The sequence below is a fragment of the Pezoporus flaviventris genome, unplaced genomic scaffold (assembly GCF_033815535.1).
Source record: "Pezoporus flaviventris isolate CSIRO_AGI_PZ_B2104156 unplaced genomic scaffold, CSIRO_AGI_Pfla_v1 ptg000002l, whole genome shotgun sequence".
In the NCBI taxonomy this organism is placed as follows: Eukaryota; Metazoa; Chordata; class Aves; order Psittaciformes; family Psittacidae; genus Pezoporus; species Pezoporus flaviventris.
Window position 1 is genome coordinate 77,554,063 of NW_026892550.1, and position 25,330 is coordinate 77,579,392.

The 25,330-nt window shown below is 39.0% G+C and overlaps 1 protein-coding gene across 23 annotated transcripts in view; it reads right to left on the reverse strand.

The window, feature by feature from the left end:
- SOX5 (SRY-box transcription factor 5) overlaps positions 1 to 25,330 on the reverse strand; it is a 645,963-nt gene that overhangs the window by 66,460 nt on the left and 554,173 nt on the right. For all 23 annotated transcript variants that reach the window (XM_061444585.1, XM_061444584.1, XM_061444586.1 and 20 more), the window contains one exon: positions 23,493 to 23,578. In XM_061444585.1, coding sequence (XP_061300569.1) covers positions 23,493 to 23,578 — 86 coding nt within the window. The remainder of the gene's footprint in view (positions 1 to 23,492; positions 23,579 to 25,330) is intronic.

The following is a 25,330-nucleotide window of genomic DNA, read 5'->3' on the forward strand; positions in this document are numbered from 1 at the left end:
AATATGATTCTGGTAGCTGATCTTGAGGGTTCCAGGCTCGCAGGCCTTATTCCTGAGAATAATCTCACTGTAGTCAACAGGACAGCTTTGCCTGTGCCAGGCTGAATGCACTAGTTCTTTCCTCATTTGGAACTTGTATGCTATGACCAACTGGGGATCCTTGGCATCCAGAAACAAGGCTGGAGTCCAGATCACTGAAAACCTAAATGAGCTTTAAGTCTGCATTTGAAATAATAAAGACTTCTATCGTCCACAGTACAGCCACATCAATGCTTGCTTTGCTTGTAGAACAGTGAATAAAGTAAAATCTGTAGGTACAATTTATGGTAGCTCTGAATTTTGTCAGAAACTAGTTCACTTTCAATGGATAGGACAATGACTTTAGCTGGAGTACAACTATGTTTTAATTTATAGAGGTGTCTATAGGAAACACGCTAACCATAACACTCTACAATGTTAAGAAATTCAGTTTTCCCTGAAAAGCAGTCTTTAATTCTGCCAATGGATAAATGCTATTCAAATATTAGCAAGGTGAGAATCAGCACCCCTGACATCAACTGACTGTTCCTGGTGAAACAGGAAGACTGTAAGAAACTCCTGATTAGAACCTAGACCTCACGGCTCCTTTGTCCCATGCCTTAACAAGAAGACAATCCTTCTACAGGATGCAACTGTGGGAACTTATCAATAGACACTTCCTATCAGAGGCTAGTAAGATCTGTTAGTTTCTGTGATAAAATACCATTGTAAACTGTGTATTTAAGATTGCCTCCTCTTTACAAATGAAGAGTCTTTAACTGGAAAACTGCCCAACTGGCCTACATATCCATACATACCATATTCACACCATATGACAGTAATTGAAATAGAGTGACTATATGGAAAGCATATTGGAGGGGAAACTTGATAATGGCTTCTGGAAAAAGCTTGTTGGATGAAATGTTGCAGATGAACAGTGTCCCCTTCAAGGAAAGTAATTAATATTGTACATATTTTAAAAAAAATATAATTTGGCAACCATTTATTCCTATAGTTTGTTGTGCAGCACCAGAATATAAAGTATTTTTGTCACCATTACTGTTATTTATTTTTATGCCAATGGAACTTCTTTTGTTAGAAAAAAATATAGATTAAAATCTTTAAAGTAAGGACATAGTTTTGACAGCATACTCTTTAAGAAGTATACAGTAAGACAAGCAGTCGTAATGCAGAAGACCACCAAAAACAGGGATGTGTAACTTAAGAGTGGGCATTTGTTTTGTAAGCTGCATTCGCTTTATCACTGACTATTCTGTAATAAAGAACAGAGCTGACTATTATGTAATGAAGTGTTTGTATGAAAGTTCCATGTGGAGACTTTTGTCGCAGTACAGCTTCTCCACATCAGAAGCCTGAAGTTAGTAAAGTGGCCCAGACATTATATTCTTGTAGGAAAAAGCTCACTACTGCCTATTTGTTTACCACAAGTATGTTTCCCAGGAGCTTGTTTTTTGACATATCCAGATTTTTGGCAACTAGCTCAGAGCACCTGACTCCAGTAAGTGTAATTTCCCATTTGAGAGAACAAAATTCTATGAGTGGCCATTTGACAAAACACTTATTTCGTATTACATTGCTTTACTTGACTGGTACTGTATATAATCATTCATTGTTATCCATTAAGTGACTAGAGTAGTTAATAAGCGAACCCTTGCAGCAGAATTACTGTAAATAAGGTTCTATATATTTCAGATTGCTGAGCTATAATTAAGGCATTTCACTATTTTATACACATCTCCTCAAGCGATTCTTTCTCCAGTTCTTATTTATAGATTTTCTGTTTGCATTTTAAGTTGTTTTATTCAACAGGAAATTAAGTCAGGGAAACTCTGTGTCTGCTTGAGGACTGATACTGAATTAATTATTTCAAATCTGAATACTCTGTTTCTCCTGAAGTGCAGAGCTCATAGTAGAAAGATTAAGGTCAACTGAATTTCTTATTTTGAGAGCATGGATTTGTTCACTTGAATGACGATACTGGAGAGACATCAATTTGATGGATGCACCACTTGGCGGATAAAGAACCGGCTGGATGGCCGCACGCAAAGAGTTGTGGTCAATGGCTCAATGTCTGGCTGGAGACCAGTAACAAGTGGTATCCCTCAGGGATTGGTGTTGGGACCGGTCTTGTTCAACATCTTTGTCGCTGACATGGACAGTGGGATTGAGTGCGCCCTCAGCAAGTTTGCCGATGACACCAAGCTGTGGTGGGAAGGAATGCCATCCAGAGGGACCTCGACACGCTTGTGAGGTGGGCTGATGCCAACCTCATGAAGTTTAACCATGACAACTGCAAGGTCCTGCACCTGGGTCGGAGCAATCCCAGGCACAGCTACAGGTTGGGCAGAGAAGAGATTCAGAGCAGCTTGTGGAGAAGGACTTGGGGGTGCTGGTAGATGAGAAAATGAACATGGGCCGGCAGTGTGCGCTTGCAGCCCAGAAAGCCAACCGTATCCTGGGCTGCATCAAAAGGAGCGTGACTGGCAGGTCGAAGGAGGTGATACTGCCCCTTTACTCTGCTCTTGTGAGACCTCACTTGGAGTATTGTGCTCAGTTCTGGTGTCCTCAACATAAAAAGGACATGGAACTGTTGGAACAAGTCCAAAGAAGGGCCACAAGGATGATCAGGGGACTGGAGCACCTCCCGTATGAAGACAGGCTGAGAAAGTTGGGGCTGTTGAGCCTGGAGAAGAGAAGGCTGCATGAAGACCTCATAGCAGCCTTCCAGTACCTGAAGAGGGCCTATAGGTATGCTGGGGAGGGACTCTTCATTAGAGACTGTAGTGATAGGACAAAGGGTAACGGGTTAAAACTTAAACAGGGGAAGTTTAGATTGGATATAAGAAGGAAATTCTTTCCTGTTAGGGTGGTGAGGCACTGGAATGGGCTGCCCAGGGAGGTTGTGAATGCTCCATCCCTGGCAGTGTTCAAGGCCAGGTTGGACGAGGCCTTGGGTGATATGATTTAGTGTGAGGTGTCCCTGCCCACAGCAGGGGGGTTGGAACTAGATGATCTTAAGGTCCTTTCCAACCCTAACTATTCTATGATTCTATGATACGGTATCAGGTTCTTGATGATGGTAAGATTCCTTGGTGACTTGTCCCTCTTCTTCTTCAGGAATATAGTGAAACAGGTACTCAGCAGTACATGTGGACCACAGCACCCAGCCTGCTCTAGAAACCCTGACGTGACAAGCTGCAATAACAACCGAGCTCTAAAATATTGAAGTTCCTTCTTAAAGATCGCAGGAGAACGGTAACCACCTACCAGAAGCAAGTATCATATTACCAAATTATAGTGTGTGGGAGGGGACAAGAAATAAACTAAACAAGAAAATAAGTTGAAAAAATTTCACTTGGATATTTTTCCCAGAGTATTTCCTAAAACTCCCAAATGTTTATATCTTCATTTCTTAATTATAATCTCAAACAGTGAAATGAGAAACATATTCTTTCTAGTCTGGTTCCCTCTTGACATTAGGAGTATTTCTGAAGCTGAAGTACCATGCAATTGTATCTGTTGTCCTTGGAACTACAAATTAACATTGTTCCTTGGTTATCTGACATGTACAGGAGCTCAGTGACATCTACTCAGCTCATTCAAAAGCTTAATTTGCTCTTTGAACTGAGTTGTATTATGTGGTAAAGGGTCTGGATAAAGGCACAGGAGACAGAGTGACAAACTCTTAGTCCATCGTAAGCAACTTTCAACAGAGCTCACATTCACAGGCTGAGAGCCACTTAGGGCAGAGAGGAAAGAATGTGACATTGGTGCCTTCAAGGGGAACTAAGGACTGCATTTGAGCTGCTTCCCTTGTGCCAAGCCTCCCTGAAAAGAACACATAAAGGAGGAAATACAGGCAGAAGAGTACTGAAACGGAGAGACCAGTGATGGATAGACCATCAGAGCTGCAGAAGAAAACATTCTGAGAGCTAAACTAAACCAAACTGATTCCTAGAACAGTTCTGAAGAGGTTTTTTCCTGTTCCCTTTTTCCTTAGCTAGGAGTACTAATAAGATGTGACACATGGCATCTTTATTTAGCTGCAGCAGTTGTTTTATTTTATTTTTGGGGGTGGAGAAAGTAGAGCAAGCTTCGTGTTTTGAGGGAGAAGAATGTCAGTCATGCAGTGCTAGTTTTCCCGTTTAAGGGTTTCTATACTGCAGAAAACTTTCCAACAAGTTCTATCAGAGTTCAACAGCAACTGGTTTACCTCTCATGTAATGGCTGTTCGTGATCATTGCCTTACATGGTCATTACTCAGGTCCTACAGAAAGCTAACAAGTCCTGTCTTGTCCTATGGGATCCCATTGTGAAGTCATTATATCAATACAAGACATCAGTTCTCCTTCCCAGCAGCACACTGTGATCCCTTTCCATAAGAGCAAGAATACACAAGAACTGAGGAAAGCTCCATCTCACATGTACTCTTCCTTTGGCTTTTACTCACAAGGAATCCTTTCTTCTTCTAAAACAGTGTTTGTGTTTTAGGTATTAGTAAGACAAAGCTTGTAGAAAAGGTTGAAGTCAACCAGACCTGGGGAAACTGTAATTCCAACCAAGGACACAGAAGTTGGCCCAACTTTGATCTAGAACATTTTGAGCCCCACTGAATCAGAGCAAATTTCATCTGTCTTCCAAACCAGCAATCAGCTGAGTTTCACTCTGTTCAGGCTCCTCCTAATGTTTTCAACATTCAGTCTCATCCCCTTTAAACTCAAAGAAGTCCCTCACTTTAAACTAGCCCCTATCCTATAAGCTAGATAACTTAGATGCTTAAAAAAACAAATGCATCTTTCTTGAATTGTGATGCTTTGTAACAGGCTACAAAGAGGAGACGTTAGAGTACATGGAGGAGAGTGCCATTACTTGTTAACAAAATTGCGGAGGAGACTTGAGAAAGTAGAAAACTACTCAATTAATTTCATTATTTTGGAGTCTGCTTCATTATATAAAAGTCCCTCTTTAACAAAATGACAGCAGAAACAACTCAATAGCTGTTCAGGCTTTTTATTCTGTGATTTTACAATAAAAATGGGTGTGGTCTGTAAAACTCCCCCTCCAATTGACTCTATAAAGCTCCAGAGAGCCTGAAACCTCTGTGAAGCTTTGGCAAACTTCTCAGGAAATAATATAAGCTGCTTTCTGGTTCTTCTCATTATTTCCATGCTTACACTGATGTAATGGGAAGAGTGACACTTTGCATATTCCATTAGGACATACACAGAAGTTTAATTCTTAATTCTTAGAGACTTTGTTCCCCCAAAAGTGGTCCCTGAAAACATCTAAAATCCCTCAGGATTTAGTTTTTGACTCTTACTACAATGAAACCGCAAACACTAAGCTCCAATGGCACCACATGGTCAGACTTCAGCCCACGCATAAAAAGCCCCAAATCTACCCTGAAACTCACGCCAAAATCCCTCGCTTGGCACATGCTGTACTCAAGGCTTAGGAAGCTGTAGGCACAGTAACATGATTGAAGGTCACACGCTATGCATCACCCAAGCACAAGAAGAGCTTATACAGTGAACTTTGGAACTTTCCATTCAGCTAAGAGGAACATGATGGCTGCTTGTAGTTTTACCAGTCCAAACATATAACAGAGAGCTGAGCTTTCTACCTTTTAGTAGAAAGTAGTAGTAGTGACGAAGGAAAATGCAACCTCCTCCATTTTTGTCCACTGCCACCTTTCTGTCTGCATTAAAGTTGTGATATCCCACACTCTTCCAGCTTGTCTGGCGATCCAATGGAAGTGTCCACTCGCTCCTTTAACTCTTCATCATTTTGCTCTTAGGTATAGATTGGGTGAATGCAGAAATACATCTCTCTGAACTTCTGTTTCTCAGGCAAAAAGGATGCCATTCACTGGCAACAGGGCTGCAACCTCTTAACTCATCTCTTAAAGGATTCTACATAGCCACATATTCTAAACCAGTAATGTGCACTATATTAAGACTATTTAAGCAGTCACAAGCTTTATAATCCATTACTACATCTGCTCTGTGACTATGTATTAAAGTTCATTTTCACAATTTTTTTTGAGGCATTGAGTAAATGTTTTTAAAAAGACATTAAAAATGTAGACTACTAAGTGAAAAGAGTGCTTTTCAAAAAATGCCCCTTCCCACTGATTTTCAGTATGAATGTTTTTATAACATAAAGGTGGATCCGTTTGTCCAAAACCATGAAATACTGAAATTACTGTACATGCTTAGGAGACATTTTTCAATTATTCATAATGTGGCTGAGTTATAAAAAGAGCTAATCCGTATTTTCAATTGTTCATCTGGAAATTCGGATCAGGAGGGAAAAAAAACATCTATTTTTATGTTTAGAAAGCAGTATCAAGACACAACTCTTTTCAGTTCAAAACAACAGCCAAAATTGATGTAAAATCAAATTTTAAACTGTTTCTGGCTGAGTAGTTGTCTGCAAGGCCGAAGGGGTGGAAGTACCAAAGAGTTTGCAGTGGAAGTATTGAGAAGTTCTTAACTGTAGTCACGCTAACAAAAGCTGCTATCATGAAGTAGCAACGTTATCCAGAAATCTTTGTTCATTACCTCATTCCTAATGCCATCTCATTTTACTTGAGTTACTTCGGTCTGACGATGGGGTTAACGAGCGAGGAGGTGTTTGAGTGGGTGTGAATTAGGGGCACTGCTAAAATAGAAACTATTTTAACAGTTCTGTGTTTAATATAATCTGAAACTCTGTAATTCTTTTTTTCAGGTAAATTACTCACACATTCCAACGCTAACACTGACTTTGGCAGAGCACAGATAATACCTAGACGTAGCCATATTACATGTAGTATTACAGAGGGACTTATGCATCTACTCCTTTTTGCCTCCATCATTTTACCCACAAGACTAAAGTAGCGGGAACGTTAACACTTTGATTCCTGCCTTCAGAAGTTGTCCTCAAAAATCTGGATACTTACAGTGACCATGACAGAAAACATTGCTGATAGCTTCCCTCCCCCATCCCTGTACTCCACAAGCCATCTTCACATACCACACAGCAATCCATTACAATATGTTCTAACATCTGCCTCCTCATATGATGTACGACCTATCTGACTGACCCTTTTTATGCTGCTCCAAGACTGCCTGTTCATTACAGTGGGAGGGTGAACAGTACTCACTGCTTCTTCAGCTAGGAATTGGTAAATAGATTTCCATTTCAGGAAAGAATGGGAATGTCAAGCAGGGATCCTCTTCACTTCCCTTCATAAAGCAACAATCCACTCCATACATTGCCTTCCTTTATTGCTAATTATTTGTCATATCTCAGTCCAAACAGGGAAGGTCTCTGGTGGGCACTCCCATCTATCGCTAATATATTAAACATTTCTGACGATTAGATTTTTCCATGACAAGTACTAACATTACCCAACGTTTGTGACTCCAGCGTGGGAAGCATGAATAATGCAAGAAACAGTACAGTCCTCCATTACGCAGGGACACATCTTGTTTTTGCCAAAGTCAGCAACTGTAAAATATCTCTCAACTTCTCCAGTTAATATCATAGCATAGCATAGGCTTCTGGTCAAAGTAATCATATTCACTACAATCAAAAGAGCATCTAAGGTAACATTAAAGCACTTCCAATATCACAGACATTAAATACAATCCTTATTCTCACCATCCATCTTTCCATCATGTATTTAACAACATTAACATATTTCAGGATCACTGTCTATTGTCCGAAGTTATCTGGCATGAAATAGCATGAATACAGCTATGAAAACACAGAAAAGCAATGCACTGACCAACACAATGGGTACCTGGCCAGGATGGAAAACTCAATTGACCCAGGGAAGATACAACTGATGGTTAAAAAGCTGCTTACACTGACTCCAACTGTGTCTTTCACAAATTCCAGTCTCTACAGAAACACAAAGTCAGTGGTCTAGAGTCTCCATGTCCCATCAGCAACAGAAATATTCTGACTTTATTATCCACTTTTTACTTGCTTAGTCACTGGAACTGCCTGGGCAAATGAAAAAGGAAACTGGAACACAGTAGGAAAGTGACATGAAGTGGAACTATGCACAGAATCCACCTGACTAGGTCTGAAATAATCACCCTCCGTTCCTTTTATAAAAACTGGTATGGAACCTGCAAATTTAGGCCAGATGAATTATATATATGTTAGACATCCATGGCTAAAGATGTTTATCATCCCACCATCCTGAGTATAAACCAGGAAAAAAAAAATAGGTAGTCTGTGCTCAGCATATCTCTATAATTTTTTAAATTTTGTGTTAGCAGCTGAATCTTTTAAAGTGAAATATATCTGTCCTCTCTGAACTTCATGAAAAATACAAATTTCCTTTTTTCTTGTTACACAAGTAAGATGGAAAGTGACTTTGTCTTCCTCAAAGCTGCACAACTGGTTAAGGCATACAGCTACATTTTCAGCAGAGAACATGTGGGAAAGGGCATATAACTCTCCCAAAGTTGCCTTCAAATTACTTTGGATTTGTGTGGAGAACATATATGTTAACATAAAGTAGAGTGTGAACCCAAGGAAAATGAAGACAAACACTGACAGCTGGCCAATCTTGCCCTTCTTTACTGTGTTTGCCTCAAATATAGTATGTTTGTAAGAATGTGTGAAATACTTCTGAAAATAACAGTTATTCTCCATTTAGTTTTAACAAGCAAAGGAACACAGAATTTACAATCCTCTTCAGAAGGATCTGATTTACAAAAATTCATGGAGAGACATCAGCAAATTCCCAGGAGGAGTTAAACATCCAACTTATTCAATATCTTGCAAATTATGGCACACAGGTGTTATGTGATTTTTTTCTCATATGTCCAAAGTTACAATGATTTTTTTATAATCATTTCTTTAAAAGATTAAAAGATTATCTTCAATTTAATGTTCCAAAATTAACCAGACCAATGCTTATAGCATACTTCCTAACTTTCTTCCAACAGTGGGGTGTTGTCAGAAGGACAACGATCACCAACTACAATTTATTTTTCCAACCAAGCTATAATATAGAAGAAGGAATCTTTGCTGCCTGCATCCCAGTAGTGACTGGCAGACAGCCTCTCTCATCCTCTTTCTTAGGGAATTCTGAGAAGGAGATTCACACCATGAGGATATAATGGACATATGCTGCCGGGCTCATCCCCAATTAAGACAGACCAATTATAAGTTAGATCTTTGTCCTTCAAATATACTTCCATTATGCAACTCTGAGCCCTGTCCCAAATATTTAATATACTGCAAGAATAGGAAGGATGCACTGGAGCTTCCCATTGCAAAACTAAGGACTATGACTGGAAGACAACAGTTATCCTGAAAGGCCTTTTGCTTCAATTTACTGTGTACAGGATTATACCAAATATAATGAGCTTAGGCTAATGTCCTGGAGGATGTACATCATAGATTTTCTCATAAGACTGAAAATATCTTACCTTCCAGTATTATTTATAATTACTATCATTGGCCAAATTCCCTTAGAATCATTGTTCTTATAGCTGTTATCACTGACAGCTTTTTAGTCTTTTGATTCTCCTTGGAAGTAAAGAGAAACTGCAAATTGTTTTTACTAACGAGACTGGTAACATGTATGAAATGCTCATGGATGGTGTAATATGTACCAGCAGGATTACATGGTATTTGCAGACACAGGGGGAATCACTTGTTTTAGACTTCCACAGTTAACTGTAACCTCTTTAAACTGAATTGCCATTTCTGCAATAGCAGAAACAAGCAATCCCAAAGATAGTTATCTATTAGCACTGGCCTAGAGGAAATCTAAGAAGTTGCCAGTGGCATTATCCTTCTTCTTTCTCTTCCCTCTACCCACTGCTTGTCTTTCGTATTCTGATGGCTGTTTATGAGCTCAGCTGTCATTCTTTGCACCAGGGAAAGATAGATGGGACACACCAACCCCAACTTAAGTGACCTTTGGATGTGACAAGATTTTTAGGTCAGTCCCACTAAATGGAAGCCTTGGTGTATAGAGGCTTGCCTCAGGGTGAAATTTCCAGTGAATTTATTATCTCCCAATGCCCTTTGGACTGCTTCCCACCATCAAACACCATGGCAGCACTCGGAACAGGAAGAAATACATTAACTGGAATCTGATCGTTTTAAAAGGTTACAGCTGCCCAAATATAATTTAATTTCATACTTGCCCTTTGAGGGTTTGGTGTATATTTTCATTTTATGACTGCAAATGATAAAGCTCTTAAGATTCCAGGCAATAAAGAGGAAAAGGGGGGAGAAAGTATTTTAAGGGTTAGAAGTCTATTCAGTTCATAGCCAATGAGCAAAATGACAAATCAGCTTTTTTTTTAATCTAATATTTCCCCATTTTTTTAGTATTGATTTCTTTCTATACTTGATGGTGAACAATACCTTTTAGTGAAATCAAACCTGTAATGCCACCCAGTGTGATATGGAAGAAACATGTGACATGCAAGCACCTACCTATCCTACATCCTTTAAGGACCTGATTCAGAGCAGGAATGAATGTGAAGTGAAATGAAGTTATCTATCTGAATGAACTTAAAATCAATCTACTTAAAGTCAATCACACTTAAGAAAAGGCGCACTGCAAGTATAATACTTTGAGTTTTGACTGGGTAGGCCATGGCTTCTTTTAGAATATCATCTTAACTTCTGTCTAAGCTCAGGTCATGAATACCAAGTTCATCTACCCATGTCCACATAGTATGATAAAAATCAGTTACCCAACACTGCTTCTGGGGAAGTCCAACACTTGTACAATAATGAGATTCCAATGCATAAGTATATGGGATATGACATCCTAGTACAGAACACAAAATGCTGGGAAATTACGCTCATTCTCACTTTTTCCCCACTTCAAGTGAAAGCAAGCACTACACACTGAAACACAAGCTACCACACAAATGATAGCTTGGCCACCCTGGACTAGAGGTAGGAAATGTTGAGTACTCATGTATTTCATTGCACCCAACAAAAACTGAGTTCCCAAATGAAAGTCACCTCACCATCAAGCATTTTGATACAATTCTGATTACCTTCTTCCTTTCCACAAGAGAAATCATGGGAAAAAATAAAACAGCTGTGGAAAGGAGGAAGGATTAAGTGTGAATGTTGCATATCCTATATTTAAAGCCACCACAAGAAAGTAATTATTGATGGGCTCCTAAATCCCTTCAGCCCTCTTTAAAAATCTTATCCAAACTTACATTGATATATACTGTCCAAATTGCTTTTGCCACATCAGACCAGTGTGCAGCAAGAAGCAAGACTGCCATGATAATGGGAATGGGATAAGTAGTGTTGATTTGCCTAAAAGGAATTATATTCCAAGCAGCTATTAGTAACAAGCAGGACAGTGAGTTAAACATGAGCTATACATAGCATACTGCTTACCCCAAACATCAATAAACTCCGAGTTTGCAAAGTAAATACTGGAATATTGAACAAACACCGATAGCAACAGATACTTAAAATTCAACCTACTACAAAATGTAGCACACCTATTCATGTTTCTATTGTGAATTTTCTCATTTTCAAAAGTTCAGAGTTTAATGGCAAAATCAACATCAGAGATAAAATAGGACTTCAGCCACGTTATTTTGCCAAATTCAACTAGATCCATTTGGTTCCCTTAATGAAATAAATATGCTGCTGTATTCTACGGTAATGGCCCAAAACACTTTAATAACACTATCACAATCTGTAATGTTTTGGTGCATTAACAGAGAACACACTGTTGTAATTTGTAGAGTGTTTTGAGCCATGAAAGGGATAAGAAAAATTAGGAAAAGAAAAAGACAACACTTTGTTGCCAGATGTTATTTTCACACTCCCACATGGAGAGGAGTATAACCTGCAGAGTAGACGCTCCAACTTCAGAAGGGCAGTGAGCTGCTGGCCCTGATGCTGAGGTGTGCTGGGGACAGCTGGCCTTCCCCAAAACAGCACCCATGGGGAGGCATGTGGAGATGCTGCTTTTTGGGCGCCTGAGCGCATCAGGCAGGGAAACATATACAACCCCTAGTGGCACCTCACATCTCTGAGGGATTAACTTCATTCCCTTGCACACAAACTGGCAGTCCCAGATTCCTTTGGGAGAAACAGACACTGTACCTATAGGAAGGATCTGAAAAAAAAAAAAGAAGCCACTCCACAGCAGTCCCCAAAGACAATTTAACTCCTTCAATATGCCACAAACAGATTGGCCCTGTCAGGCGCCGCTGGTGCAGTATGTGGCACAGCTGTGGCTGCTAGACCGAAGTACAGTTCACAATACGGCTACAAGATTCTGCTGTAGTGCAGATTTTAAACAGAGAGAGCAATCACTTTTAACAGCAACACACAGAGGTGCAGATATAGCTGCAAAATGCTTTTCTAAATCTCAGTTTCTGCTACCACGGGAGCATCTGAAACTTCCTTACTGCTTTCCTGTTGTATTGATAATCATAGGATACTTAAAAACACACACTGACTTTTTTTTTTCTTGTATCCATGCTTCTGATTTTGGTATTTTGCTTTTTAGTTTGATTTGTGTGTTTGTCCATTAGGGAAAGACAGTAGTTTGCTGACAGCCCTTCTCTCTGCAATTCTACAGTTTCTCAGTTTCTGAGATAGATGACTTTAAAAATAAGCAGTATACTTCTGGTTGAGTAACTCATCTGTGATGTGACCAGTCTCCATGGCTAAAGAGTCAAAGAATCTAAATCCTAAATCTAAAGTAGTCTGCAATAATCTTTCTCCTTAGCTATCTAATGAATGGACAGGAACAGAAACAGGCCATTGGTAAAAATGGCAAACAAATGAGTTATGCAAAGTGAAAGGGAATACGCAGAAGCCAGCCTCAGGATTAAGACTCTAACTCAAGACACCAACAGACCTCACATAGGTTACAAACTTAAAAGCTAGTGTTGTAGTAGGAGCTACAGGTACTGTTGCCTCCAAATTTTCTTGTTCAGATTCATTTGACAAAGCCCACTGTAGCGGAAAACATTAAGCATCTCTGAAAGGAGAAAAGGAATTTGAAGAAACTCAGCCTAGATACTGGGAAATCACTGCATTCTGACTTAAATCTCAGGAACAGGCTTATGCTATCCAGGCACAACAGAATAATTAAGTTTAACACTTAATGTAAATTAATGTAAAAAAGTTACATCTCCAGATACTATGGTATTTTCTATTGAGCTTGGTTCAACTGATGACTTTGGAAAGAAAACCAACAGAACAAGCATTCTGACCTCAGCAGTTTGTTGTCTAATGCTTAGATTTATAGTTTATAGTAACTAGGTATTTCACAGTTTCAAACTGTGCCTAATATTAGCCTCCATTCATAAAAGGTGCTTGAATATCCTGGCTGGTAACAGTTAACCATAACAAGGAATCGGACATAAGAACGACAGGATGAGAATAAGAGCACAAAAACTTTTAACGGCTTCCACTGTTTTTGCCACATGCAACCTATATCAACAGCCAGTGATACTGCCCCCATGTACAGATTTACTTGCTCTTTATTTCTGTCCTATTCTATCTTGTGAATTGGAAATAACCTAAACATTTGGAGAAAAAAAGGATATAAACAAGACTGAAGTAAGAAATAAGACATAAATCAAAATTCTTAGACCAATCTGCATCTGAGAACAAACCATGTCATATGACCTAGGTACAACAAAGCAGCATGATTTCAAGGGAGATTCTCTTGTGCTAACTTTTGGGATGCATGCAATGATTTGTGGACCTACAGGAGTGAGTGTCAGTAAGCAGTTTTGTGCAAATCTCCTCTCCTCACCGTTGTTATTTATTATTTGTAGCATTGTTCTGCAAGCTCTGAAGAGTGTGCATGTTAGTGATTTGCAGTTTTCCTGTGTGTTTGTCACAACGTTCTGCTGAGGCACACTGTAAATACACACTATTGGCAGAGCTCAGCATGAAGACAATGAATTCCAAAAATATCTAGAAAAAAATCACTAGTATGACTGCAGCTTTCATGTTTTATAGGAGGCCCATAAGTCCCCAGTTTATGGCTTCAGAGCAAGTCCCCCTGCAACCAGCCAAGCCCCACTCAGTGTGGTTTCCTGTCCCCGTCTGTCCCCATCCTCCATCCCCACCTCCCCAGACGGTTTGCTCAGGATTATACAATCTTATTTGCATGATTATATAATCTTCTTTTCAGCAACATCCCTCTAAAAGAGCAAACAACGTAATAGGAAAACCAGCAACATAAGCCAACTATTTCAAAACCCAGTGTCTGGAATGCACAAAGGGCACAAAATGTGTGTGTGGGGAAGTTGTTTTGGTTTGTTTTGTTATTTTCATACAGACCTTTACAGGGAGAATTAATTCCAAACAAATATAAGCCACCAAACACCTCGTTCTGTGAAACAGAAACACTTCACAGGTTTGCTCTGTTGCAGGTGCAGGGAGGAAGGCATTGTTCCGGTTATTGCAAAGTTTATGTACAAAGGCGGTTTTTTACTTCTTTCTCAATAGAAGCTACTTCAGGGCAGCCTAAGTTAATTCTCAGGTGTTTTCCCCACCTGGTTTAAGACTCTGGCAGACAGGTGTTGCCATTGCTGCTACTTTTGACGCTGACTTTGTCCCGCAGCTAGTCAAACTCGTAACATTGACACCACCATTCCAACTATCCAAAGGCCCGGTTATATCACACAGAAGAATAAACAAAATCTTAGCTGATATATATGCCTCTGCTCCTCGAGTTTTCTTTCATACACTTCAGGCTTTGACCTAGACAGGACGTTGTGTAAGTGAAGACTGTCATACTCCAATCTACAAACAGGCTCTTCTGCTGGCTGCTAAAACTACTTATGATGTCAGTTACCTCAGCAATATTCATCTAAAATTAATGCCTTATAAATAATCAAGGAGTAATCTGCTTCCGTCTGTCAGGCTAACCCCAGAAAAAAAGAAGTGTAACATTTTTGCAAGAGAAAAGAAATTAAGGATGACCTGACCTCTCAAGTATGCTTGCCAGACAGTTGTGCACTCTTTCTTGCATGACCTATTTTTCCCTCCTCACACCACAGAGACATTTCAAACAAAAGGCCAGTAAAGTAATTCAGACTACCAGAAACACAGAGGGTTGAACACAGAGGGTTGCCACCCAAACAAGACAGTTGGGCATCTTAAGGGCTTTGTCAGGTTTTGTCAGGTTTCCAAAAGGTTTAGTGACTTGTTATCTCTTCAAGTAGAAATAGAGCTCTGTTTACCTACTCCATGAAACACAGTGTCTAATGTCACGCTTTTCCAGAAATAAGTGCAGTGGGTATGGGCCATAGCCTAATATTCTGCTGTGTATCACACTGTGCGAATGGCTCACGTGAAGAAGTACACTGAGTACATATACCTAGTATACCTAGTTTTTAGTTGTAACTAACATAAGGAATAGCTTATTGCCAAAGAAACTGTTTATAATTTAAGTAAGCCTTCATATTGCCTTAGTTCCAATGCTGGAAATACTTTCAACATGCTTTTGAAAGACACTTAAAACTACTGCCTATTAAATTCCCACGAGATTTAGAGAACATCTGTTTCTACTACTAGAATCGGATTCTGTACCAGTTTGTATCTATAATATGAACCTATAGTATGAACTGTGATTTTCAACCTTTTCAGTCTGAAAACTCCACAACCTTCTTAACAGAGATGAAGACCAATGTATCATAATATAAAAGCCTACCTACAACAGGTTAGCTATTCTGAATCACTGAATTATACTATTATCTGATATTTAAGGTCACTACAAGAAAAAGGCACAGAAATGTCCATCTTTTGCTAATCACAGAAGTTAAGAAGACAAAAAAATTACAGAATGTTTTTTGTTGGAAGAGACCTTAAAGATCATGTAGTTCCACCCCTGCTGCCATGGGCAGGGACACCTTCCAGTAGACAACGTTGCTCAAAGTCTCATCCAACCTGGCCTTGAAAAAGAGATTAAGAGAAAGGTTGAGATAAGAGAAAGACAACAGAAAATGGAAACAACACAAAAGATCAGATGAAAGAAAAATAAAATAAATGTGTGCATATGGAAGATGAGGTGAAGGACTGGGTTTCTTCACGCTGTGGCTTATATGTAAAGAGACAACAGTATGAAGCTGAAGGCTTCATGTTATACAAAATAACATGGAAAAGACACTACTTGCACTATTCCCACTGTCCAAATGTCAAACGCCCCCTGGGAACCCTGGGGGTGGAGGGAGGAGTAATAGCTGTATAAGCATTTTGTAACACGTTCTTCTTACAGGGGATTTCTTGAAAACTGCTAGGCTCTGATGCTAGCCCATATGGGGTCAGGAAGGCTGGAGAAAATGCTGGCTGCACTTTTTCCAGGCTATTTGCATATGTTCTTTAGTATGCAGAATGTCTCTGTATGTAATTGAATTGTTGTTTTTTCCTCTATTAATACATATGCAAATGAGTCACTACTGCAGCTGTGCTGTATTAATCATATGTGTGCTTCTGTCTGTCTGCCCTGCAGGCTCAGGGTCGGAGGGAGGAGGAAGAGGGAATTCAGTCTCTTTAACCTACAAGGAAACTCACTCATACAGACAGAGGTCTGCTAGCAAACAGCAGGCCCAAGTTACAACTGGAAGGAAGATAGGCTGATCATTTTTCAGTCTTTTTCATCTTTCATAGATATGGATGGAATCTGAAAGTTATGCAGAAAGAACTGTTAATCTAGATAAAACAAATATGTTATCACTGCTAAATCTTTCCCCTGGAGGCTGAGGAGAGAGTTATAATCTGACAACCCACAGTGTAGCCATGATATTGTTTTACCATGTGTATTTAATGCCTGCAAATGTCCACTGTGCGTACGTTTAGACACTCACAGTACTCAATAAAATACAAAGCATTTATATATAGTCTCTCATAATGACTGTCTTTCGTAAATTGAACGGATTCCGATAAAATGACGTGATCAAGCTTTTCATTCAAATCTATTTTGATAGAATATATTGAGTTTACCCATAACATTGTATAAGATTATATCAAAGGCAAGTACGGGCTACTTAGATGCCAACTACAAATCATATTTACCCACCATGAACAAGATTTATTTGAGCTGATATGTTCAGTGGTTCATGCTTTTACACAATCTATCACAATCTCTAGCTCTCAGCAGGTAACCAGAAAGTGAGGACTAGTTGCATCGTGGTGTTGTGAAGCTTGCTTTTGAGGGAGGAGCTTTTTACATTTAAAAACATAGGGATTGCTCAAAAATGCTCTTGGCAACCTAGGGCCCTTCACCCCACACCTTACTTACCTACTTTGACAAATATTTTTAAATCATCATTAAGACTTTATAATAAATAAGAAATCTTGGAAAGTTCAAGTGTTTGAAGACAACTTACCCCACACTCACACAGAGATCTTCACCCTGTTTAGATAGTTGTAGCTACACTAATATGAAGAGTACTATGCCCCTTTTTTTCAGATGAAGAACTGGACCTTGGTCTTCAGCGATCTCTTTTAAAACTCTCATCTTGGCTACTTATTTGCAGAACAGGTGGTGAATATCTAGTGGCCAACACATTCACTCACAAAGCCAGGAACAAGTGGTGGACAGAAGGAGGGAACACACAATCTGCATAACATAGCAATTTTAAAAGCTATTTAAAAGGGCATCCAACAAAAATGTATACATATTATGTTGTTTTATTACTCCTATTATTATCATTATTTGTGATGGCCATCAGAAACAGCATAGCAATACACTGAGCTAACAGCAGATGGACAACTGCCATCTTTTGGTTATGCTAATGAGAAATGTCACTTTTCGCATAGTTGGCTGTTTTATTCCCCAGATGTGTGCGCTCACAGTGAAAAACTAATTCTACTTTTTTATGCTTAAGTGGATTGCACAAGTATTATAATACCGTAATTAAACTATGCACTAATGATTTATTCCTTACAAATTAAGTCAGGGTCCTCTTAATGAGAACAGGTAAAGTAGAAATGCAAATAGTGAAAGGATGCCGACTCTCACTGCTGAAAAGCTATTTCATATGGTATTTAAAGGTAAACACTGCCCAGCAATAGAAGGAAGACCACTGCACTGCTAAGAAATGGTTTGCCTTCTTGTAGGCAAAGAATTGGTTACAGTAATATCTCAAAGAAGTCATGAATGTAGATTGCAGAGTAAATGAATAATGGATAAAGTATTGCCATCTCTTGGCCACATTCTGTAGAGGCAATACTGGGGCATCAGACTTTTTTTCCCAATCAGAAATACTTAATACAGCTCTGGCAAATTGGCTCTCCAATACAAAGAAAGAATTAATCTTGCATTATTCAGATGTATCACTACCATATCCATAGAGTTTTTTCAGGGTGTTCTTTCACAGATTTGAGGCATTGTAACACTGGAATGCCAACTGTTTAATCTGGTCAAAACTGCTTATGTCTACACATTATAGCAAGAAATCAGAAAGAGATACTCCAAGGCAAAAGAAAAAGTGCTTGACAATTAAAGCACGAAAATACAGTGCCATTTATTCAAGAGGAAGAGAAAGTTCTGTCATCAGCAACATTTCAAATGAAACTTAAGGAGACACTTCAGAGAAAGAACCTGAACTGGCAAGTGGAGAGATGTAGCTCATTCCCACAGTGGCACAGAAGCCAAAAGGATGCTAGTATGCAAGGAAAAAAAAAGAAGTATCTGACTGAGCAGGCAGTCCTCATGCTTTACTTTAATTTCATAGGCAACAGATGTTTTATGTAATAATAGTAGTATGGCCATTGGAACAGTCTATCTTCTGATCAGTCACTGTATGCTTGTTAAATAGATCTATCCTTCCCATTTCCTTAAAGTAAAACAAACATGGAGACCACAGATGATTACGTGACCCTTAAGATATCTAGAAGCAAGGTTTTCCAAAGGAAAATTTGTAATGAGTCAGACACCTAAATAATAGCAAGATGACTATTTTCAGAAGCGCTCAAAATCCAAGTGGGATTAACTTTTCTCAAAATCTAGCCACTTATGTCAGTGCCTGCATGTGGCTCAAATTCTTCTAAAAATGTGGTCCAGACTATGTGTGCTGAATTCCACTGAAATTCAGTCCTTGGTATGCATTTACCACACCACTGAAAAGAGTAGGTTTGTAGTATGAAAAAAAAATAAATTACCTAAGTACTTAACAGAAAAAGGGCAGATTAAAAAACCTGATCAAATTATTTTTTCTGATATGTTTGAGGGCCAAATCTGCTCATCATCTTGATACAAATAGCCAAAGAGAATCAATCAGGATTCTTCAAATGTCTGGTCTTCAGAAGTGAGACCCAGTTAAAATGCTTTCATACTCGTATGCTGACATGAGGTTCTCTTGATCTGTATAGTGACAGGTTTGGTCATAATGCTGAATGTAACCACCCCACCAATAGCCATAATGTCCTGTTTCATGCTAAGATGAGAAGGGAAGAAATTTTGAACGTGGGCACTCAAAACCTTCTGGGGTGTTTTTCCAAGAGCAGATGTTTGCAGGATGTCTGTATTACATCAGACTGCTGTACTGTTTTGACAGTACACAAAATGTCCATATAGTAACACTACACGGGCAGCTGTCTTTATACATCCAGCATCATCTTTCAATACAGTTATGGTTGTACACAGCATTTGTATTACTGCCAATTAATCAGTCATTGTCACTATCTGGTTATCAAACAAACAGTCTGGGAGATCTGAATCATTTGCACTCGCAATGGTGCGGATTCCTCTAAGATCAGGTGATAAAGTTCTTTGTTTCCTAGTGGTCAGAAAGCACTCCGGAATTGTTTTTCTCAGAAAATAAATTACCAGATATCATTTTATAATGAATTTTCTCAGACTTCTGGAACCACCTACTTCGTACTAGGTATGCCCAAAATGACCAGTATTAGAATAATCACTTCAGTTTTACTTCATGTAAAGCTTGTTACATGATATCTATGCTTACAGCTTTGAATGCTGATCTTCAAGATGGAGGAGTTTAAAATCCCTTATCTGCTGATAAATAAAACCTCAAACATCATCTTCATTCTCTGGAAGTGTTTCAGGTCAGGTCAGCTGAGGCTTTGAGCAACCTGATCTAGCATAAGTTGTACCTGCCTGTGGCAGGGGGTTTGGAACTACATGACCTTTAAGGTCCCTTCCAAATCTAACCATTCTATATAAGGCAGGTAGCACCACTTTCAGTTCATTAGCCTTATTCATAAACACAGCGGCTACGTTCGGTTTTGTTCTCCTTTACTTGAAACAGAATCACCATGTTGCATCACTACTGAAGAGTAAGACCATATGAAAGTTACACGAGTACAAAAACAATTTAGGAAACTCATGTGGTAACCATTAACAGAGGAAAGCTAAAACCTTTTTTTTTTTTCAGTTGGCATTTATGTCATTAAATGTGGGTATGTCTGAATATGCAGAATGGTGAATATGTATCAGACATGACCAAATATGCATCTTGTTAGTTCCAGGTTCTCCAATATGGCTCCATCCATCCACTCCTTCTGTGACATCTAAGAATGTCAGTTTTAGTTTCCATTCTTACTGAGTCCTCAGTCTCTCTGTAGATACTGGAAATAAAGGCAATTACGTATGGCTAATTGTGGCAGATATCAGATGACACAATCTGTATATCCCAGTGGGGATTCTAAGGCAGGGAGAGAAACAGAGGGCCTCAGATTATGAACCCGTCAGTTGAAATCACAGTGGATTTCTAACTGAGAGATTACATTTTCACTGACAGAGTATCTTTGCCACAGGAAAACAATCAGGTGTTAGTTGTTCCTTTATAAATACAGTGTGCAGTTCATTTACAAAATAAAAATTCAATTTTGACAACCAGGGATAAAAAAAGTACTTCCTGTTGATCTCCCAGTAAAAAGCCATGCCCGACTTCAAATTCTCTAATGAAATAACAAAGACATGTTTATCGCTATACAAACAAACAAGAAAAATTCCTTGGCTTTGTCTTTACTAAGATAATGCTGTGTACCAAATTCTGCTGGGAGCAACAAACTGAGCATTGTGTTAGATTCTTTGATCTCCCTTGAAAACTATTGCTTTTAGTATACAAAGCCTGAAAGATGAGTGACAGGAAGGACAGAAAAAGAAAAGAAAGAATGTTCTACTTTTCTGACCTTCTACTGCCTGATGACCAGATGATACAGGCTTTGTAGGGAACTCCATCTGTAACTAAGTGGAATGTCTGAAGGAAGAAGAGGTCCTCCCTGAAAGAGACTGAAATGGCTGCACATTCACTCATGCCACTTGAAGGTGGTTTTGGACCAGTTCTTCACAACAATCATCCTTAATGTTTCTTCATAACCAAAAAAAAAAAAAGTCATCACTGAGCTAAACTTCATTTGGAGCTAAACAGAGTTTGAAAGGCACAATTCTTCTAGGCTGGCAGCTACGCTAGATTCAGCTCCACTCATGGGAGCATGGGTGAGAGTCCATTCCGAGTACTGTATCATAAAACCTTTCTCAAAGGACATCTAGCCTATCTGACTCTCAAATTTCAATTTTTTTCCAGCATATACGTACCCTTAAAGACCAAGTCTGAAAGATTCGAAGGAGTTTACAGAGTTAGTAATTTGAACCAATCCCACTGACTGGCTGCCAAACACTCCCTTTAACTCCAGACTAAATAACTTGTAGCAAAACAACATACGTGAATTTGGCCAATACTTCCTTTTTAATGTTCTACTTCATACAGAAACAAGAGGCCTTTGAGGTTTTCAAATTTTCCACAATCTAAGCTCATCTTAAGACATTTATGAAGTCAGTCACATTTGCACAAAGCGCATCTTTATATAAGAAAACTGTCACTGTGATAACGCCTATTTTAATCAGAATGCTTCAGCCCACCACATGCAGAGATACAGCCCAAAGCTGGTCCTGAAATGAAAGTAAAACATCCTTCCATCTTTCTGGAGCACTGATGCATTATTTTAGGACCAGCTTGAATGACCATAAACATAAGGAGAATTAGAGTCATGCCTCTATTTTCTCATTGCTAGCTAGCTCCAGTTTTTTTTGTTTACCCTCCTTCTTCCATATGTGTGTTCATGTGTGTTTGGCTATTATAAGCACTTTATCAATACCACTATTGACTCAAAATTCATTTCAGAGGGATGATTTTTATGGCTTCCATGATTCTTAAGCTGCCTGTGGTATTTGTAACTTACAGAATCAGAAACTAACACACAGACAGTGTAGCTTTTCATACAAAGGCACAATAGGAATGAATGTATTAACCTCTGTGGTGCATGGAATGTGTCAGCTTACACACTGGCTGCTATTTCTGTGAAACTCAGTTAACTTCCTCTGCTGTGTTAAAATAAAAAAATTAGAAAACTCTTCCCCAGAACTATGTCCCACGCTCTCGTATGCTGGCCAAACAACTGAAATATCTGATGCTGCAGAGAGTCTACTTCCTACTGATGCTGGCCAAACTGAATTTCAAAATGCACTTTACATGTACTGTTTATAAATGCCAAGCTTTTCTAAGCAGGTATAAAGCTCTGCTGTTCCATGTGACTTGGCAAATATTAATGAGCAGGGAGACGAATTAGCAATGGAGAGTATGGGATTATTTTGCTTGTTTTTACAAAAGAGTGTCAATCCAGGTTTTGCAGAACCAGAGATGATTTGGATCTTAGTCCCAGATTCTAGCCAGCTTCATCCTACCAGCAAAGCATATACGGCAGGTAACAAAATTCAAACTCTGGAGATGAACTTCACGTTTTCTTAATTCCAGTGATTTGACAAGGGTTCTGGGGCTGGTCAGGAGCACCTGAGGAACATTTACAACTCTATCATTAAGACACATGAACACCATAATACCTCCAAAACTTAGTGATATTGGAAGCTTTGAATCAGATACATCTGGCAACCAGGCCAATGCTTTTTTACATAGCCCAAAAAAGATTCTTTATTATCTTTCCACCTGTTTTCTAATTGCCTATGTTAAATTAGTATAATCGCTAATTATCTGCACTACAGCAGTGCCTAAGATGTGCCGGGTACCATAAAACACTGTAGGAGGGGGTGGTCATTGCTCTGAAGAGCTTACAGCCTAAAAGGACATAATCATGTTAAGGATTTTTAAGTAGTTTAAAAGTGCTTGTCAGGACAGAGCTTGTCTGCCCAGCAACATGTTTCCTTTTGCTGGTTTACACCTAGACAGCCTTTACAGCCTGATTCAGAGCTAGCTAATGGGAAAGACAAGCAAACACACTGCTCTGAGGAAATGTGAAGTAAAATTGACAATAAAGGCACAAAATGTAACAAAAAGTTCCCGCAAGGAGAAAAGAAAATGCGTATGATTTGATGATTGTTTTGCTTCAGATGCAAATTGTAAGCGAACAGACTTTGCATTGTGTTCAAATGGAAGAGAAAACTGGTTTTCATATTTACTTAACCTTTGCCTCTTCTACATTGTTTTCCGACTTACCTGCAGTTGGAGCGGGCCTAAGCCTGGTGTTGCTGCGGCAGCAGCTGCCATGGTAGTTGGGATCAGCTGAACGGGGTAAGGGTCACCTAAGTAAGAGAATAATAGAGGCGTCAGCACCTTTTATCTACTCTCCACCTGCAAATTAAAGTCCTGCATTCACTCTTTCCAAAAGCCTTCTTTTGTGTGCCTTGTTGAGGCCTAATGAAAAGCTCTATTGTGCAGCCTTTTACTAACACTCTTTTCACAATTCTGGCTGAGAGAGGAATGTGAATAAAAGGCACAAGCAATTAAGGCGGAAACCTCATCCTTTTTCATGATGTATTTAGGGAAATGGAAAAAAAAAGTGCACATTGATCAGAAGGCTGCACTTCAATTAAAAAAAAAAAAAAAAGAAAAAGGAAAGAAAGAAGATGGGGGTGGAGGAGAAGAAAAGGAAAAAGGAAAACAGTACAACCTTGATAAGATCACAGCATCAGAAGGGGACAAATTTACAAGCTTGTCCAGAATATGAAGTTAACCAAACTCTGCTCACTGTTAGTAAACTGAGCCTCACACAGATCAGAAATGGCACTCCCCTGACTACAGTGTTTTCTTTTAGGTGAGAAAAAAATATCTTGCTTTAGTTTCAGGGTTTGATCCTACAACAGCAAAAAGCATGTGAAGTTAAGTAGATCAGATATAAGCCTCCAAAATCTCTGTGCCAACTCCACTTCATAACTTGTGATTCAATTTTGCTGCTGAGGGAAAACTACTTCACTTCTAGTAAGAACTGCATTGCGCTGAATGAGATAAAGGGACCTGGTAAAGGTTTAAGAAAAAGTCGCAGGCAAAAAAGGTCTATCTAAATGCTCCTGTACATTTCATTAGAGAGGCAGATTAGAAGTTTTCCTCCTTTATTGTGCAATTTTTTTGGAAAAAAGACAAATTAAGAAGGCAATGCAGGCTGTTCTGACAATTATTGTTAATTACTATTGGATTTAAATCTTTAATGCTATCAAGCCTAAGTTACAGGAAACAGAAAACAAAGAAAGTTCTCTCGTGTTTTTGAAATGTTACAAATAAGCTATGTTGGTGTATACATGTTCAGGAAACCTGGTAACATTTATTTTTCCCATTTATAATGCAACCTTGTTTAGAGAGATCTCTTCATTCATGAATTTTGATCTCCTGTTAAGTACTGTAACTTCTAGAAATGTTATGGCCAGAAAAAAACTGGGCTGGCAAAGCATCTTAACAGATATTTAACTTCAAGGAATGTGCCTGCTTATTTTTGAGAACATCTTAAATAATGCTTTGCCGACTGAAGTCTTACAGTCTTTCAAGGCTGGCCAGCCAAGCAATGGGACTCCAAAGATCTACCCAGGCATTCCCCATTCTTTGCACCAGCACAAGGTTACAACTTCTCTATTTATTTCTTTCTTGTCAGTGGGCAACACATTTCCTGACTTGCTTGGTTGTTGGTTTTTTTTTATCCCAAAGGATGTGATTGTTTCACTTTTTCCAATGTTCCTTTGCCCACTTTTTCTATTTCATATCATCGACTGAACTAGAAATTTTTGGACAGTTATCTTGTGACCCAAGCAGTGGGCCTTAAACATGTGAAGGCACAGAGAAGAAAGACAGTGGTTCAAAGACTCAGGGTCAATGGTATTTAACTGCTTCCATGCCACTAGCAGCTCAAAAACTAATCCCAGTATCATTCTGAAAGACTCCTATCTAGAAGAAGATATTTTGTTCAAGAACCAGCCATGAAATGAATAATTTCTAAATGCAAAGAAAAGAACAGGGTTTCATTAAAAGAAAGGCTTTCACTAGAGTGTTGATTCTACAGCCCCTTA